Source organism: Gadus macrocephalus, chromosome 6, assembly GCF_031168955.1.
Source record: "Gadus macrocephalus chromosome 6, ASM3116895v1".
Lineage (NCBI taxonomy): Eukaryota > Metazoa > Chordata > Actinopteri > Gadiformes > Gadidae > Gadus > Gadus macrocephalus.
In genome coordinates, this window is record NC_082387.1 from 19,317,632 (window position 1) to 19,337,705 (window position 20,074).

At 43.7% G+C, this 20,074-nt stretch overlaps 2 protein-coding genes across 4 annotated transcripts; both read right to left on the reverse strand.

The window, feature by feature from the left end:
- Window positions 1-5: 5 nt before the first annotated feature.
- p2rx4b (purinergic receptor P2X, ligand-gated ion channel, 4b) lies at window positions 6-20,033 on the reverse strand. 3 transcript variants are annotated; one of them, XM_060054756.1, is made up of 12 exons: window positions 19,963-20,033; window positions 15,359-15,462; window positions 4,958-5,111; window positions 4,646-4,717; window positions 3,996-4,068; window positions 3,721-3,817; window positions 3,541-3,621; window positions 2,481-2,622; window positions 2,217-2,353; window positions 1,172-1,265; window positions 652-717; window positions 6-511 (listed from the first exon to the last, which is right to left on the reverse strand). In XM_060054756.1, the coding sequence occupies exons 4-12, from the start codon at window positions 4,685-4,687 to the stop codon at window positions 257-259; spliced, it is 987 nt and encodes a 328-aa protein (XP_059910739.1). In that variant the 5' UTR covers window positions 4,688-4,717; window positions 4,958-5,111; window positions 15,359-15,462; window positions 19,963-20,033; the 3' UTR covers window positions 6-256. The 3 variants fall into 3 exon arrangements, with proteins under 3 accessions (XP_059910739.1, XP_059910738.1, XP_059910737.1); XM_060054755.1 differs by lacking the exons at window positions 15,359-15,462; window positions 19,963-20,033 and adding an exon at window positions 5,305-5,573 and having other exon boundaries at window positions 6-305; window positions 389-511; XM_060054754.1 differs by lacking the exons at window positions 15,359-15,462; window positions 19,963-20,033 and adding an exon at window positions 5,305-5,575.
- zbtb26 (zinc finger and BTB domain containing 26) lies at window positions 18,190-19,704 on the reverse strand. Its single transcript, XM_060053494.1, has one exon. The coding sequence runs from the start codon at window positions 19,702-19,704 to the stop codon at window positions 18,190-18,192; it is 1,515 nt and encodes a 504-aa protein (XP_059909477.1).
- Window positions 20,034-20,074: the final 41 nt, after the last annotated feature.

A 20,074-nucleotide genomic window follows, 5' to 3' on the forward strand; every position in this document is an offset into this window, starting at 1 on the left:
CCATGTATTTTTATGTTTTGTATTGATAGGCAAATGTGCTGGTTAACACACACACACACACACACACACACACACACACACACACACACACAGGTATGTGTGTGTGTTAAGTTACAACCTAGATAACGTAACACAGTTACATTATGGTTTTTCTTGCAGAATTAAAGATACAATATGTTTAATTGGAAGAGGATGATCAAAAGTCATATTCAATTAAATCATGCATTATTGGATGACTAAAGTTTGCATATGCTTCTCATTTGCTGTCAATCCTATTGAGTTCCATAGCTGGTGCCCATGGACATCTGCAAAAAAAGAAACTATCAGGTACAATAAATATTAAATAACAAACCAATCTAAAGAACAGTAGAAACACTTTTTTTTTTACTGATTGTTTGTTCTCATCTTCATCCTCCTCGTCCTCATCTCTCAGGTGTGTGGTTTTATGTTTGCTGTAAAAATCTCTTTTCTTCGTGAATGTCAGTAGAAACCAGTCAGAAACCGTCGGCACCTGCAAAATAAGAGTTGAAATCAATGGATAAATTAAGAAATGAGTCAGCGGTAAAAGCAGTTTGTTCAGGAGGTTATGGGGTTAGGGTTAGGGTTAGCTAACTCACCCGACTGGGTGAGGGTTATGATTAGCTCACTCACCAAACTCAGGAAGGTCAGAGTGGATCCCAGATTCACTAATGTTGGTAGCATGCTGAATTTACCTGCCTGGGGAAAGGGTCAACGTGCAGACTGTGATCCAGACATGTTAATAGCCACACATCCTCACCATAAAATAATCCAGAACACGTAAAGGGCCGCACATCCAAATCAGAAGACAATCCAGAACATTTTAAGGGCCACACATTCACATCAGAAGACGGGGATAAGGTATTCATGTTAAGGGCAACACATCCTCAACATAAGACAGGGATAATGTTTTCATGTTAAGGGCCACACATCCTCATCATAAGACAGGGATAATGTATCCATGTTAAGCGACACACATCCTCAACATAAGACAAGGATAATGTATCCATGTTAAGGGCCAAACATCCTCAACATAAGACAAGGATAATGTATCCATGTTAAGAACCACACATCCTCATCATAAGACAGGGATAATGTATTCATTTTAAGGGCCACACATCCTCATCATAATACAGGGACATTGTATTCCTACTGTTCCGAAAACGATGACTTCAAAGCGGATTCCGTAGGCCTTGATCAAGGTCCTGGACTCCGTGCCTTCTGGACTTTTGTAGTATTTTGCAAACCTGTATTAACAAACAAAGCACACAGTTTTCATAAGTGACAGTTTAAAGGAAATGTAATTAGTATATACTAGAGCTGTCAGTTAAACGCGTTATTAACGGCATTAACGCAAACCAATTTCAACGGCGTTAAAAAATTATTATTATTATTTTTTTTTTTGGCTCAAAACAAAGAAGCAGTAGCCTGACTGCTATGTTCAAATGACATTTGTTCAAAGCAGTCGTTTAATTGCACTATGGAATCTTTTTTTATATCGTCCTGTTTTGATCAGTATGCCAATGTTGTTATCAATAAAAAAACATTTGCTCAAGGCAAGCCGATGCACTTCACCATGTTGATAAGAGAATTCAAATGAGAAGAATTATGGGACAAAGAAATCAAGGGATATTTAGCATAGAAAAATAATTCGCGATTAATCGCGAGTTAACTATGACGTTAATGCGATTAATCACGATTAAATATTTTAATCGCTTGACAGCTCTAGTATATACTATACATTTAAAGTAAGTATAGTCATTATCTTGTCTATATGCTGTGTGAATAAAAATAAGTGTGGATAAACATATTTATAAATAAAGCGTAGATGTTTTTTGCCACCAAGATAGTGAGTTAATTCATTTAATATATTTCTTCATTAGACCAGTATTAAAGCTAATATTAATACCTCTTTGGACCGGACACAGTATTAGAGCTTACACAAGTTCTGCCTAGTTTCTGCTCACACACGAGTGGTCAAAATAACAGCATGACGTTAAACTGGGTAAGATAAAGCGGACCCTAAAGGCGTGACTTCTCTACTATCCATACCGAAATATACTATAGAATTTCCTTTTTCACACAGTTGCTTCTTGAACCAACTCCAGATAGCATGTTTGATTGCATGATTAGGTTGCCTATAATAAATAGTTGTACTACTATACTTCCATCTTCTGAGACTTCTGAATGTTTCCCACCTGAAGTTGTATCCTGGTGCTAGCACACGGCTCTTGTTGTTGTCATCCAACCGTCTGAAGCTGTATTTAGGAAGACACTGGCTGGCCCACAAGTCAAGGTCACAGGTCCAATCAATCAGAATGCCAAGCACGCCCCCCTTAAAACAACAAAAACATAAACAACAACAACAGATGGTTTATGATCATCTGTGTTGTCAGGCTGTAGTTTTCCAGGAACAGCAGCCTGCAGCCCGCCCATCCCACATGTCTTAAGCAATGGCTTACTTCCACTGCCATGACTTGAAATTCCTCCCCAGCGTCTGAAACGATCTGTTTGAGGCGGAAGATGGGACAGTGGGGATCCGTGCTGCTGTTGAACACACAAGTCTTCAGGTAGGATGAGTTGATGTGTGGCATGATGTTCCTCCTAGCGGGGGAAACAGGGTAAGATTGAAATGTAAACCCAACTGACATCACATGACAATCTCAAATAAAGTACCTAAAAAGTAGTCTGCATATAGAAGATATAACTATAAAAAACATCTTCAATCTTTTTTCCCACTTTCAAAAAATTGAGCTAGTTTGAAGTAGACCTATTGTACTATTGAAGTCAAGTGAGATGCCAAAGCAAATGTCTGAATAGTAGGCCTAGTATTTGCTTAACCATAAAGGGTGTGTGGTTAGAGCACAATTTGATAAAGAAATGATCTTGTGCTGCCCACACATTGGCTCTCCATCATAAACCAAACAGACAAGACACATTTTTCCAATTATGCTGCTAATATAGTCTACAACTAAATATCATTATCTTTAAATTAAGTTACACCCTTCAATATATGTTTCTCAATAGTAACAATATTTTCTTCTGGGATTATGAGAATTTGATAATAAACAACCAAAACATTTTCCCTCCCTAATTGTTGGGGGTCTGTTTTTGACAGGTGCCAGACAAAGATGGATTACCTGAACCAATCAGTCCAGAGATTCCCTGATTGGTCAGAAATTATGCTGGTGCGTTCTAAAATCGAAATTGACGCATACAATAACCCCTAACCCTAACCAAATATACTCAAATGATAGCTCTTAAAACGTACGTACCTGGTACCTAATCGTACCCAGCTGCCACCTATAAACCATTATGTGATGGGGGTCAAAACATGCATACATAATATAAATATTAAAGAAAAAATATTACATATATATATATATTTTTTTTTTAGATGATTTTCATGACGCACACCTTAAAAACATTGACGCACTACAAGCCAAGGTGTGCCACACCTTGGCTAGCCCGACGTAAGCCCTGAGTGAGTAAGCCCATTTACTGTTGTATACTCGGACCCACCGGTGAAAGTTGAACTTTGGGTAGGTCACGCTGTTCTTGATCAGCAGCGTGAAGTTCTCTGCTGCGTCTATCAAGGCCTCCCTGGAAGACGGAGCGTGTCGCAGAGCATGAGCACTGAACTGACATTCAGAGGTTTGGGATTCTCAGGAGAACTGGATTTCCTCATGGATTGTATCTTACTTATTTGGTCCTGTGTCCTCCTCAAGAGGGCACCAGGACAAGACCTGGCAGGTCTGGACGGTGTCCGAGTAGTTCACACATCGTCCTGTCCGGACACCTGGCCATGAGGACACAATAGCAACACAATAAACAATATGAAGCAAGCAGCACTACATGCTCGTCATTCTGCATGCATCAGGTTGAATGAAGGGTCAAGGGTCAGGCAGAGGTGCATGAGGGTTAATGAAGGGTCAAGGGTCAAGGAAAGGGGCTAAGGGAGGGCAGTAGCGGCCTACCGTTCCCTCTGAGATCCTCCAGTCCTGTGGTGCATTGGCTGTCCTGATTACAGAGGGTGGACGGCTTTGGAATCTAGAATACAAACAGCCATGAGGCATGAGGCATGAGGCCCACACCTATCAACATCTAGCCTGGTCAGCCTGACCCGGAGCCTCTATTGTTTGGTCATCAGGTCAACTCCTAGACCATTATTTGTTCACACTAATCAGCAAAGATTTGTATTCATTGAATGAGAAGAAAATGGTGTTAAGTGTGGAGATTGGAGAAGTATTTAAAGTTGTGATGTGTAACATTTCTAACTTATATCTAACAATGACCAAAACATCTGAACACCCTCCCTCAGCTACATTTGTTTGCGTCACAAAGCTGCTCAGCCAGTCTGAGCGGACAGAACGCCGTTATTGCGTTTTTTTATTCTGAAAGTTGCAAATTAAAGCTAAATTGACCCCCAAATCCCTTGGGAGAAGTGCAGATGTTTTATAAAGAAAGAGATTGCCCCCACTCTGGTATAAACTGGTCCTGCTTCTCACAGTTTAGTCAAGACTTTTATCCTAGTGGCTGGTTGCTCGGCCAACCAAGCTCTGAACCAGGACCAGTGCCTTGATCAAATCGAGGAGGAGGGACAAACCGATACTTGAAAGTAACGTACCTCAGGGCAGTGTGACACTTTTTGATTGGTTGTGACGATCATATTAGTCACCACAAAGAATGACTTATCACCCTGCAATAAACAGAAAGAATGACTTTTCCCTCTGGAATAAATATAAAGAATGGCTGATCACTTTGCAATAACCACAAACTGCTTTCAGTCCTAAAGGCTCCAGCGGGAAGCATGCACTCTTCCACTTTAACATTGCGCTGTGAATCGCATCAGGAGCATAAAGAGAGCAGGCTGTTATTCTTGTGTTCGAGGTGTCTGTTTCTTGAAGTGCACGTTGTCTTTCAACAGTCAATGCAGTACCTGTGGGGGAATGACATAATCAGCTACATCCCTGAACTGAGGACTGGAGGTGTTGGCAGACCCCTTGATGACGGCGTAGCCTTTCACTTTGGTGGTGACGGTGCTGACCACGGAGTCCGTATCCTGGTAGGCCTTCTGAACGATGCACACGTACCTGAGTGACGTCACACGGGACCTACTCAACATTTACAATGAATAAGACATGCTCCTCATATGACAGTAAAGCCCTTCTATAGCGCTGGACCCAAACACGGCATGCATGACCTGTGGTTTGTGCTGAATGAGTGGTGACACAGTCAACATGAGACCATTGAGTTCCTTTCCTTCAGTTATTATGCGTCACTTACCCAACCAGATAAAGCAGGATCAGGAGCTGGGTGAATCTGAACACCACCCCTGCAGCGATGCTGGGGACCACCAGCGTTTTTGGGGTCTCGTAGTCAAACGCATAGTGCAGGAAGCCCTGGCACGAACTTTTTGCTGCGCCCATCTCTAACCGTTTTACTCTCCGGTAGGAAGAGCTCAGTAACACAGCTCGTCACATTGCTCAGTGACCACATCTGATCCCTGAAGATTACAATTCAAATATTATTTTTTTTGCATGAAGAACTATTTTGCATCACCCCAAGTTCTGAGTCCCAGGCCAGCAAACATGTGGATATATATATATATATTATATATATATATATATATATTATATATATATATATATATATATATATATATATATATATATATATATTATATATATATATTGTAACGACCCCCTGCACCCCTTAAGGCTCTTTGATGCCACTACAGGGCTACTACTTGGGGAAGGTGATCATAGTCACAGTATTGATCACACCTGGGTTAATGGGCGGGGTATTTAAGCAGGTTGGGTCTCTCTCTCATTAGGCACTCTTTTCGGTTGTTGCAGGTACTAGGTATACTTTCACTTGGGCACGTTGCTTTGTTCTTTGTCTTTAACTCTTTCCCCTCATCCTCACTCTTATTAGTTATAGTCTCATTTCTAAACATACAGACGCATTCACTGCATCCACTCGTCCACAACCATATCTCGCACTTAAACATATACCCCTAGACACGTTACTAGTGGTGCCGAGATGATGCCTCATGAAACGTCAAAGCCTCAAAGCCAGATGAACCACCAAAGTGGTTCGTGCTCGAAGCTTCAAATGAGTACGCTAGGGACATCTAGTGGTGAATGAAATTATGACAACCCAACCCAAAATGTGATTTTTGCTTCGTGTGCCGATACAACATTAAATCATTTGAGAATTGAAGTCATTTCAGTGATACATGTGTGTGAGTGTGACATTCATAAAATGGCACAGAGCTCATGCTAGAAAATAAATCATTTGGCAAAAGTGTGTCTTAACAGACGCTTTTATCCAATGCGACTTACATCGGTAAATACACACATTGACACACCGACGGCAGAGTCAACCATGCAAGGCGACAGTCAGCTGTCAGGAGCAAAGTGACAGGGTGAAGACAACACTGAGCTAGGAGGAGCTGGGGATTGAACTAGCAACCTACTGGTTACAGATCAACTGCTTTACCACCTGAGCTAAGCCGACCCACACTGCATGATAACTGAGAAGGACTCATTAATTTAATAGCCATTAAAGTGTTCGGACAGTGGTTATTGAATTTTTTTGGCAGAATGATAGAACTGATTTTGTAAAAGGGGAAATGTGGATGAGATGTGGGGGACAGTGTTTTGTGTAACTTTGGAGGGAGGTGCAGGGGGGGTAATGTTTCACGTAGCTCCCTACGTGATGTTTACACAATGTGTGATGTTTCGATTGATACTACAGAAAATGCAATGCTCAAACTACTACGATCACAGACTAGTGGTATATTGAATATACCACAAGGTTGTGATCGTATACGGGACATCTTTATAGTCGAAATCTCCCGCCAATACTGAACCCATATTTCGAAGCAGAAGCCCGAGGCGAAGCCTCGAACGTCACACCCTACGTCATTTTGCCAACGTGAATCCTACTCGAAGCGGAGCTTCGCTGGGGGAGGAGCCGAGATACTCGACACACGCCTCGATGCCTCGACGCAAAACGTAACATCACTACACGTTACTCCTGTTTGTTTGTTTGCTTTGCTAAATAAATTGCATTTTGCTTTAAAACTCAATTCTGTTGTTGTCCCTTTAATTATGTGATGGTGAAGTGTTTCACCGTAACATAATTTTGGGTTGCTCGTCCGCGAAGCCTGTCGGTGAAAAATCCGGAATCCATAGACTTTTGTGAGTTCAGGTGAGAACGTCAATTGTTTGTGTTGGCTATAGTTTTGTGCAGTCTCTGGCAAGGAAGAGTGCTCCAGCTGGGCTTACCTTTCCTTCGGAGCACTGTTTATTGTTTTGGTTTGTTGTTTTTGAGAAAATCCTGGTCCGAAGTTTTTAACTTCTGTCAGGGGCACGCTTCGCACAGTGGTAAAACATTGTAGCGAGTTCAGCGTTAACCAGTCGCCCCAAGGCCGGCACTTCTCAGAAGAGTTAGCCAGGACAGTTAGCTTCTTTGGGCTTGGTATTCAGGGCGCCAGTGGACTGCGTTTGAAGACACACTTTTCAGTGGGAATTAGCGCCGACAATCAATGGATGATTTCACCTGGATGCATGGGAGTATTTTGGTTAGTGGCTTGCGGATGTGGTTAGTGTTTGTTTTGTTAGATTATAACTTGGTTTGCTACTGTTAGCGTTCACTGTGCAAGTTGTTTAACTTGGAGCGGAATACCGCATTGTTTGTGGAACGTCCACTGGTCTGTTGTTAATAGTAACTTGGCCATTTTGGAACCAGCTTAGGTTGGAGTGAGTTTGTTTGAACTAGCACATGTTGCCCATGGTGTGTGAAGAACACTAGTAGTCTGTGCAAGTATTTTGTTACTTTGTGCCTCATTTTTGTTGGTTTAATTGTGTACCCCTCTGCTGTTTTTGGAAATTGAAGGTAGCCTGTGTTACTGTAGCGCCCATTAATTAATGGGTGGCTTAGCACAAAGCTACAGGTTTTTGAGCAGGGTTGAATAATTGTCTTGTGTTGTGAATTGGATGTTGACTGGGTTAAGATGGCATCCCCTGAAGCTTTTATTGCTAGTCCATCAGAGGAGTTGTTGTCTGGCCTTACCAAACTGCAACTCTGTGAATTGGCTACACAGTATGAATTACTGATAACCGCGCAGGAGAAAAATTTAAAGGAGACCTTGTTCTTGGCTGTAAAATATCAGTTGCAAAGGAAGGAGTGTTGAAGACCGATGCTCCTGTTTCTGTGGACAGTGATAAGTTGCAGCTTGAGAAATTGCTTGTTGAAAAGGAGGCTCGCGCTTTTAGGGACAAAGAGCTGGAGCAGAGGAGAACCTTAGAGCTCCGCAAGCTTGAGCATGACCTTGAGTTAAAAAGGATGGAGCATGAGACCCATGAACGTGAAAGAGAGCATGCTTTGGCAATGAAGAGGCTTGAACTTGAGTTAGGCCAACCTCAAGCCTCTCCTGCCAGTCCGTCTGTAGGTGGTTTTGATGTGAGTAGGAACATACGTCTGGTTCCACCATTCTCTGAGAAAGAGGTGGATAGACATTTCACTCATTTCGAGAGGGTAGCAACCACCCTCAGTTGGCCCAGAGAGATGTGGCCATTGTTACTTCAGTGTGTGTTTACCGGGAAGGCCCAGGAGGTGTTGTCCGCTCTAAGTATCGACCAAGCTAAACAGTATGATGTAGTGAGAGACAGCATATTGCATGCCTACGAGCTGGTTCCTGAGGCTTATCGGCAGAAATTCAGAAATACTAGAAAACTAGAGCAGCGTACTTTTGTTGAGTTTGCATTTGAGAAAGAACGCCTGTTTGATAGGTGGTGCACTGCACAGAATGTTCAAACCAGGGAAGACCTAAGACAGCTTGTTCTCTTGGAGGACTTCAAGAACTGTCTCCCTGAATCTGTCGCTATGTACCTGAATGAACAGGAGGTGCAAAAGTTGGACAAGGCTGCTGTTCTTGCAGATAAATTTGTACTTACACACAAGCGTGTATCTAGTAGTGGCTGGGTAAGCCATCAGAACCAAACACGACACCCTCCTAGGAGTCAGCCACAGTCTGGTGGTGGAAATGGTGCTTCGCGCTCATCCCCACCTGTTAGCTTTAGCCGTCCTCCTACTAACAACGCAGAGGTCACTTGCTACTATTGCAAGAAGATGGGCCATCTGAAAAATGATTGTGTAGAACTTCGTAAGAAGAACCAGAACGCCAAGAGTTTTGGCCTGGTGGCTTCTTGTGGAAATGTCCTGTCTTCTTTGAAGGATACCTCGAGTGTTGGGCATGTGGTTGCTTGTAAAGGAGATAAGTGCAAAGTTGACGCGGAGTACACTCCTTTTGTCACCAAAGGCTTTGTGTCTTTGGTGGATGGGGAAAGTAGTGTGCCAGTAGGCATACTAAGAGACACTGGGGCAGCTCAGTCATTTATGCTGTCCAGTGTGTTGCCTTTGTCTGGCAGCACTTTCACCGGAACACATGTTCTAGTCAGGGGTTTTGAAATGACTCCTGTTCAGGTGCCGTTGCATAGAGTCCATCTCTCTTCCAAACTGGTCAAAGGTGATGTGGTGGTGGGAGTTCGACAATCTCTCCCTGTACCAGGTATTTCATTTATCTTGGGCAATGACCTGGCTGGTGGGAAGGTTTGGGGTAACACCGAGGCCGTCTCACCACCTGTTGTTGCTGATTTTGTGCCTGAAGTACCACCAAGGCCTGATCAGTGCTCACGGCGGCATCCTGATGTGTTTCCTAGCTGTGCGGTTACTCGTGCCATGCTGAAACGTGGCCTTGCTTCTGATTTGGTTTCTCTAGAGGACACTTTTCTTACTAAACCTGAGGTTGCAGGTAGTACTTCCTCACAGTCACCTGTAGGGGAGCTAGAGACTACCACTGCTAACTCAGACGACTCTACTGGAGGTGGTGGTAACTCTGATGAAGAGATTGAGTCTGCAAAAGTGGTCCCTCCCTTGGGAGTGATTAATGGTGAGTCTGCAGTCACCATTTTGACTTCGAGTGAGCTTGAGCGCTGTTCTTTGCCTGATTTGTTCAAAGTGTCACGTGAGGATTTGATAAGAGAACAGTTGGTGGACTCTTCTCTCAAATCTCTCTTTGTTTTGGCATCTCATCAGAAACCGGAGGATGAGTCCAACTATTATGTACAGGATGGTTTGTTGTGTAGGAAATATGTGTTCCAACAAGAGACTTTTTCCAACTCCTTTGTACAGATAGTTGTTCCTTGTAAATTCAGGAAAGCTGTGCTAGACCTCGCTCACAATGAGGTAGCTGGACACACTGGGGTGCGGAAAACGTATGACAGGATTGTGCGTCGGTTTTTTTGGCCTAAGTTAAGGAAGGATGTTTCCTCGTATATAAAAGCATGTCATGTGTGCCAACTGACCGAAAAACCGAACCAAAAGATTCCTGTCGCCCCATTGCAGCCCATCCCTGCGGTGTCTAATCCTTTTGAACACCTCATAATTGATTGTGTTGGTCCATTGCCTCGCTCTAAGGCTGGACATCTTTACCTGTTGACGGTGATGTGTCAATCTACACGCTACCCTGCAGCGTATCCACTTAGGTCAATTACGACTAAGTCTGTGTTGAAGGCTCTTACTAATTTCATGTCCACTTTTGGGATTCCAAAAGTCCTTCAAAGTGACCGAGGGTCTAATTTCATGTCAAAGCAGTTTACTAGGGCATTACGCCAACTTAAAGCGAAACATAATATCTCCAGTGCATACCATCCGCAGAGTCAGGGTGCTCTCGAACGTTTTCATCAGACGCTCAAGTCTCTCTTAAGATCTTATTGTGTAGAACTTGGGTCTGATTGGGAAGAGGGTCTCCCTTGGCTACTCCTAGCAATTAGGGAGGTTGTTCAGGAGAGCACGGGCTTCAGCCCTAATGAACTGGTATTTGGACATGATGTGAGAGGGCCAACCGCTGTTTTAGCTGATGAGTGGTGCACTGAGGAGGCACCTGTTAACGTGTTGGACTATGTAAGCGGATTCCGCTATCGTTTGTATGAAGCTAGAGCCGCTGCTGGACGTAAACTGGGTAAAGCTCAGTCTAAGATGCAACGTCTTTACAACCGCAGGGCGAAACATCGTAGTTTTAACCTTGGGGATAAGGTTTTAGCTTTGTTGCCGCTTTTGAGTAGTCCCTTTCAGGCTAAATTCAGTGGCCCGTACGAAATTGTGAAATGTTTCAATGATCACAATTATGTTCTTAGTACGCCAGATCGGAGGAAAAAGGTGCAGGTTTGCCATATTAATCTTTTGAAACCTTACTTTTCTTCTTTGTCAGTTGCACCTGTTGGGTTAATTGCTACCACGCCTCTAGGGGTCTCTAGTGACCCAGACCATGTGTTTTCCTTAGGGGATAATAATTCGGAAAGTCTTGATTCTGTCAGTGAGGAGTCCAGTGAGGGTGTGAGACCTCCATCACAGGCGATCGTAGAGGGTCGCCTGCGAAATTCTGAGTTCCTGGCAGAATTACCTTCACATCTTTCCCATCTGAATGATGTGGAGAAAGCCAATTTGATTGGTCTAGGAAATGTCAGGAAGCTTTTGAGAATGTTAAGCTTTTGCTTGCTTCTTCCCCTGTGCTGTCAGCCCCAAACTTTGACTGTCCTTTCAGTGTAGCTGTTGATGCCAGTGGGAGTGGCGCTGGTGCAGTTTTGTTACAGTTGGGATCCGATGGTGTCGAGCACCCCGTAGGATATTATTCTAAAAAGTTTAATCGTCATCAGCAAGTTTACTCCACAGTGGAGAGAGAAGCACTTGCTTTAATTCTTGCTGTTCAACATTTTGAGGTCTACTTGGGCTCATCTTCGAGTCCAATAGACGTTTTTACTGACCACAACCCGCTGGTGTTCATTGATCGTATGCGGAACCAGAATCAACGCATTATGCGCTGGAGCTTAATTCTACAGCAATACCCGCTGAAAATCCAACACATCAGGGGCAAAGACAACATTGTGGCAGATGCGTTGTCCCGTTGTTGAAATTACTTGTTTTGTTTTTCTTCTATCTCTACCTTGTGACTGTCGAGTTCCGGGGTTTCACTGTTTTTCCTAGTCCTAGGGCCCAGGATCTAGGAAGAGACAGTGTTGTGGGTTTGAACTCTTCATTGGTCTTTATTTCTGTTTGGTTATTTGAGGTTTAGACAAACCTCTTTTTAGTGGGGGAGGTGTGACGACCCCCTGCACCCCTTAAGGCTCTTTGATGCCACTACAGGGCTACTACTTGGGGAAGGTGATCATAGTCACAGTATTGATCACACCTGGGTTAATGGGCGGGGTATTTAAGCAGGTTGGGTCTCTCTCTCATTAGGCACTCTTTTCGGTTGTTGCAGGTACTAGGTATACTTTCACTTGGGCACGTTGCTTTGTTCTTTGTCTTTAACTCTTTCCCCTCATCCTCACTCTTATTAGTTATAGTCTCATTTCTAAACATACAGACGCATTCACTGCATCCACTCGTCCACAACCATATCTCGCACTTAAACATATACCCCTAGACACGTTACTCCTGTTTGTTTGTTTGCTTTGCTAAATAAATTGCATTTTGCTTTAAAACTCAATTCTGTTGTTGTCCCTTTAATTATGTGATGGTGAAGTGTTTCACCGTAACAATATATATATATATATATATATATATATATATATATATATATATATATACTGTATAAATACTATACATCGAATACATATTGACCAGCATCACACTGCTTTGATGGCTTGCTTTTGCTTTGGACAGTAAATAAACTGGTCCTTCAGATTAAAAGAAAATCTATTTTAGTTAATTACTTTTTTGAGGGGGAATTAATCCCGGCATAACAACAGATGGGGCATTTTAAAGGTATTCTATATGTGTCAATATTTATTGACACAGATATACAACCTTTCAAGTATTTATTGAACTTATTGATATACAACCTTTCATGTATTAGTGCAGCTCAAAGCTCTTCACATTCAAATCAATATAATTAAATGTAGAAGAAACAATGCTAAACCAATTCTAAAGTCCAACAACAATATTATTCAGATCGATTAGGAAAACACTCAAACAATATTGGGGGGAAACTATCAGTCAGCCAGCAGCCTTGAACCCCGATAGGGAGAGGGGTCTGGCTGCAGAGTAGACCTCCACCCACACGCTCCAGACATCCACCCACAGAACTTCCGCTGCAGACATCCACCCACAGAAACATCCACCAGCAAACCGGAAATTGCAAAAAAATTAAATGGTGTTTTGCACTGTGCAAGCGCGAGTTTGCAAATTCTATGAAAGGGACGGGACTGCACGAAGATGTGACACTTCGGTTCAGCTGCACTTGGCGCTTATGGTAGGTGACTATTCTAAACAGCGATACAATTATAAATGAACGAGACTTGCATTTCTTTACCGATCTATTAGTTTCATTAAGTTTAGATTTTTTCATCAAAAAAATAACCGAACGTTACACCAACATGAAGCATTCTTGTTTTAATCCACACTGACGTGGATAACGCTAGCTAGGTTTCATTTTTGCAAGACAGGCAAATGTTTTTTGTAAACGTTATAGCCTAGTCAGTCTCATTAAAGCGAGTGTAAACGTTTTTAAGATGTTGACTTTTGACAGTCATCTGTAGACCAAAACAGAGTTCAGTTGTGATAAAATAATGAGCACGAATTGAATTGACGCAGCTCGTTCCGCTTTAACTAGAGTTGCACCTATCAGCTGTTCATCTCCGCTGCGGTGGCTGAGAAGTGTGATATCATTCAATAGACAAAATCGATCTTTAAATATTCGATCGGCCTGTTTAGTTCATACAATATATTTATAACTAAGAGATCATAACACTTAGTTCAGTTAAAAGGGGTAAAAGAGATGAAAAATGTAATAAAACTGATAAAAGTTAATGAATTACTGTTATAGCCTACTATCCAGTCTCAGAAAAGTCTCAGAGAAACAGATGTAAAGTACAGTATGAGGTAGAAATATATATTATCATTAATTATTTGCCAATAATAGATGCTCTGAAGGGGCAATAGGCCTAATTAATGCACACCCTAATAAATATTACGTTTTTTCATTTTTCAGCCTGTTTCGTGTAGACTACCGCTACTGAATTACCGGCCTTATATAGTTTGCTGTGCTGTGAGAATTTATCTTTTTTGATCTTAATTTTTTCTACCATTACAACATCAATTGTAACATTTCTCTTTTGTAGATGCATCACTCGTTTTTTAACGATGTTTCAAAGCCAGAAGTCATCTTTGATTTTCAGGAAAACATGGAGGTCTTCTTTAACATGGCAGCTGAGGAGGATCTTCATGTCAACGCCATGTTCCTGGGTCGCTGGGTGGACACTCATTGACATTTTTGTGTGTGTGTGTGTGTGTGTGTGTGTGTGTGTGTGTGTGTGTGTGTGTGTGTGTGTGTGTGTGTGTGTGTGTGTGTTGAGTTTCTGGGTTTGGTTATCTGTTGAGTGTATGACGCGCTTCTGAATAAAGTGTTAAAAGTAAAAAAAAATTATGACTTTACTTATTCACTTTGGTTACACACAGAGCTAAGTTAAAACACAGACTTGATTTTGTCGTATTTAAAAATGGGCAAATAAGGTGGTCCAGCAGCACAAGGTAAGACAATATTATAGACAATTAGAGGCAGATATTAAATGAATGATGGTTCAGAGTAAGAATGTAGGAATGCAAAGGTGCAAATCGAGTGCAGTCGAACCTTATATTAAGACAGCAGAATGTAACATAACTAGACCTAATATTAATATGTCAGAAAAGGAGAAGCTAGGAATTGTTCTAACTCCTGTCCACTCATAGGCCTACATAGTTGCTGTATTTAAAATAATTATCAGCCTCAATCTCTAATGCCCTTCAGCTTTACAATACGAGTATCAGTTTGTGTCCTATTTAAATTGAGATGATTGCAGTATAACACAGAAGGAATTCTGAATCAAGAATTCTGAATAAGGTGTGTGTATTTACAGAAAGAGAAGAGCCATAAACTCCAGCTTAAAGTCAACAGCGAATGTCAAGTGTTCTGTCCAAAACCGGAAGCGTTTATCCGATTTTATACCGTAATTTATTACGTTCATTTATGTAAACACATTAAGTAACGCCCGAGTTTTATTTTATTTTCCGATTTCGTCCGTTCTTCTTTGTAAACACATTTATTTTATTTTCGGATTTTTATTTTTTATTTTCCAATTTCCGGTGTGATGTCTGCAGCGGAAGTTCTGTGGGTGGAAGTCTGGAGCGTGTGGGTGGATGTCTGCAGCCAGACTCTCTTGGAGATAGGGGTCAAGTGACCTGAGCATCACCTACCGGTCCGTGCCTCCTTGTATCTTTTAGAAAATAGTACCTCTCCCTCAGCCTCCTCCGACAACCCCTGGTTCTTAATCCTCTCCCCTGGAGTGCGGAGGTCACGGAGGTCTAGGCCAGTTGGAGTCCTCATGCCTGTTTGGCCTGGAATAGTTACAAATGTAACACATGACACACAATATCTAACAAAACAGCAGACTTTTAATTGGGACAGGAAATATTTTCGTAAGTTCAGAGGGCCCTTATCCCCTTCCCTCCACACGGTAGATATAGACGATAGATAGGGCAGCATCACAACTTAGGAAATTTGCATCCAACTTTTCAATATATATGGGCCTTATATGTCTTATGATGCAAAGGAAGAAAGGTGCTATCGATTAGATTGGAGAGTTGTTAAGAGAGGGCAGAAGAGTCCATCTCTTCTCCCTGCCTCTAACTCTCTGGCTTGAGAAGTATTTCACCCACCTGTGACTGACAGGCAAGAAGGATGCAAAAGATGCCCCGACTGATCAGAAGTGATCTGAGATCAGTCGGAAACATCAATTGTCTCATAGAGAGGCAGGTGCAGGAACTAGAGACATATTTTCAGGACGCGTGTAACTCACAAATAGCAGATGGTTGGAGGTCTAGACCATAATATCAAATAGCATCCTCCGTTGCTTAATGCTCACAGATGCAATAATTAATGCTGAAAATAGCTTGAAATCTCCACCAATTAGTTCACTGGACCAACAGGACCTGAAGCATGAGGTTATGGAAAGTTAGCATTTTACTTCACTTGTTGACCTTTTACATTGCCTGGTTCATAAATACGGGAACTAGGAAGGATTATTAGGCCAAGAGGCAGGCCTTGTCATCATGAAACTAGTACAAATACCTTACATGAAAGGGTAATGAAGAAGCATTACACTACTCATTAGCTTTTCAGAGTATGCGTGGATACCTTTTGTGGTTTTAGTTAACATTATTCTTATAGACCACCTTTTTATTCAGAATTAAATTTTGTCTGTAGACAATGAAAACACATCTTGGATACAAAAGAAAACAGTGTATGTGCAAAATAGATCTCGTCACGTGATTCATATGTCTTCAGTATGGCAACCAGCACTCAGCAAAGCTCTTCATTACATCTATAATACACGGCACCAGGGACATGTGGTCAAAGTGTGTAAGATATGGACGATAAGAATGTTGATGACCAACGGTCATCTGAAAACATTGTCACACTATTTAGGCATTGACTCAGCCTGAACACTAGGTCAGACGACAACAATTTTATATTTGTGTCATTTCCAAATACGGAAAAAGTTTAGTAAGTAGTGTTTTTTTTCCTGTCAAGTTATGATTCTTTTTTATTGTGGAAGTTGTACATCATGGCGCTTTAAAATACTTTCATTACACTAAGAATATACTGCCTATCCCTAAAAGCAACACATTCCATCTCCGTCCTATCCGAGGACACACAGTAGTCAATGTACACAATAACAATACTATTTGACAAAGGTTATAAAAAAGTTAAAATCAACATAACATCAGTGCTGAACATAACATAAGAACTGAAGGCAGATCAGTTTCTTCTCATACAATGATGGATTTTATGTTAACAATTCCTCCAAAAATACTGAGTGATGAGCTTCATCAAACTAATTATTGGACTGACTCCACAATAATCCTTTTTTGCGGCTACCGTTTCCAACCATTTAAAAAATAGATATACTATATGACATTCATGCGGTCTAAGCTAATATAACCCTCTCATACTGAAAAAGATTACAATGATTTTCCCAAGCATTGAATACCCCGATATTAACAGAAAGAAATATTGATGGATATATCCTTTTCAATTCATGGATGACCTAGGGCTGGGTGATTTGTCCTAAAAATAAAATCTCAAGCGAAAGTTCTTTGCCACAGACTTTGGCCAAACTCTAAACACCCCAAAAAAATTGAGTTGATTATTGATAAATTCGAATTGTGAATAAAAATTTATTGAACGCCCAGCTCTAGGATGACCTAAGAAAAAACAAAAATAAACATTTCCACTCGGCCCAGGGCCCCGTTTCCTGATAACGATAGATCCACGCTCGTACGATCATTCTCACGATGGATCTTGCGATCCTTCGTAAATTTCTTTGGGGTGTTTCCATTAGGCCTAGGCCAACATATGTGTCAGTCCTAATCCTGAATGCAGTGTGCGTACATTTTTTCACAGCATTTTCCCCCCTGAAATAATTCCATATTAATATTATATAATATTAACAAAAATAGCTTGTGTGACAACTACATTTATCTTAATGTGCTGATTTCTGAAACGTGCTTTGCGCAGCAAAGAGAGCCGACTTTATTTGATTCTGTTTAAATCTAACAGTAGTCTTTGAGTAATATATCGGTGGTAACCACTGTTTTTGGTTGCGGAATTGCGCCAGCTGGGCATTCAGTGGTATTGGATGCGTTTTAATAAAACGCATCCAATACACGGAATGTCCGCTGGTGACGCCACTGAGGCTAGTAGGCTAACGATGCTCTTAGCATCCTACGAATACCCCTGGAGTCCTCGTTAGCTACGAGCGTTTTCCCGACGTTCGTTACCAACGATGCTTTCGGGAAACGGTGTGAAAACTGTACGATGCTCGTACGACGCACTTCACGATCCACTTAGGCTAACGATGCTCTCGGGAAACGGGGTCCCAGATGTGGACCTTCAAGGTCCTCGTGACCGGTTCCCCTCGCTCCTCCACCTGTAGCGCTTTAGAGGAACAGACGGGGAAAATAACATCTCAGTGGAGAGCACGGGCCTGTATAGCCCCCGTGGCGACCGTCCCAGTCCAAACGGGATTCACAGAGCGGTTTGACTAAACAAAAGGCTGTTGTTTACATGTCTGCTTTATGGCCGTACTCAAAGTCCAGCACGCCCTCCAGCCCCCCGTTGAGCCGGACGTCCAGCCCCGCCTCCATCAGCCGGCCCTCCAGCCCCGCCTCCATCAGCCGGCCCTCCAGCGCCCCGTCCAGTAGCCTGGCCTCCAGCCCCCCGTCCAGCAGCCGGCCCTCCAGCCCCGCCTCCGGGCCCCCGTCGTGCATGCCCCGCTCGTTGGCATTGTCGAAGCTGTTCTTTCCATGCGTCTGCTTGAGGTGCTTGCGCAGCACAGGCTTGTGGGCGAACACCATGTGGCAGTAGTTGCAGCGGTGCGGCTTGTCCCCGCTGTGCAGGTTCAGGTGGTCCAGCAGGGAGCACTTCTGTGTGAAGTTCTTTCCGCAGATCTTGCACTGGAAGGGCTTGATGCCGGCGTGCACGCGCATGTGGCGGTGCAGGTTGCCCTTCTGCGTGAACGTCTTGCCGCACAGCAGACACATGAACAGCTTGTGCATCTTCAGGTGGTTGGCGTAGTTCTCCAGCTGCCGGAAGACCCGCGCACACTTGGGGCACTGGTGGTACCACTGGGGCGGCTTGTGGGCGCCGCCCGGTCCGTGGGCGTGGCGCCCCGCCACCGGTGCCCCCGGGGCGGGGGGGCCGAGCGGGTAGCCCGACATGGAGGGGACCGGCTCGCCCCCTCGGGGCCCCACCGTGGAGTTGATGAGGGAGTGCTGCGGCTCTGGGGGCCGCAGCGGCTCGGGGGCCCGCAGCGGCTCGGGGGCCCGCAGGGCGGGGGGCGGGCTGGACGGGAAGCGGCTCACGGGGGGCTCCGCCTCCGACTCCACCTTCACGATGGTGATGCCAATGTTGTCCCTGGCTGTCCGCTGCCCGCTGGGCTGGCCCGGGTGGTGCGGGGCCGCGACGGCGGCGGCTTGTATGACCACATCGTCGTCAACATCGTCCAAATCGTCGTCGTAGTCCTCAGCATCGTCGTCGTTTATGACATAGCTGTCCTCGCCGTCCCCCAGGTCCTCCTGCTTATGGAAGGTCTGGGTGGGAGAATGCTGCTGCTGCTCCCTCTGACCGCCAGGGAAGACCCCGTCCCCCTCATCCCTCTCCACGTCCCCCGCCGGCTGCCGGGGCAGCGGTTTGATGAACTTGCTGAGGGCCTGGGTGCACTGCTCCACGATGTGGTTCATCTGGAGGAAGCTGGCCACCGCCAGGTAGTGGACCAGCTCCAGCTCCGGGAACACCAGCCTGCCCGTGTAGCAGGACAGCAGCAGCTGCCGGCCCACCTCCGCCTCCTGGCTCATGTTGATCTGGACCTCCCTGGATTCCTGCTGCAGGATGAACTGGTCCCGTAAGAAGGACGAGCCGGCAGCGAACACCACCTTGTGTCCGGGCACCTCCAGCTTGTCGATGCGCACCGTGACGTCGCAGAAGCGCCTCTGCTGGCGGAGGAGGTTCATCTTGTGGAGCGTCGAGTCTCCGAACGAGGAGAAGCGGAACTGGAGGATCACCTGGTTCGGGTCCATAGTGTAATAACAGCTGTGTTCCCGTTACAAAAACGTGTAAAAACGCATTTCACCGTCTGATAACAAACGGTTATCATTCATTAACGTTAAAGTCAATAACTACAATCAACGTATTAACCTTAATGTCTCATATCAGACATCCAATACGACACAAAAGCCCATAAGTAACGAGGAAAGCAACATCCTCTGTGTGTCGTGTTTCACAAACGTGGAATACGATCAATATAATGTTAAAAAGCAGTTTCTAAATAATTGTACCTGATGTAGCTCCTGGACAAACAACAGCTAGCATGTGAAGCAAGGAAGAAGGAAACACCGGAAGAAAACATCTTAAAGGGGCAGTACGCGTTGTGTGTTAATTTAAAGGGAC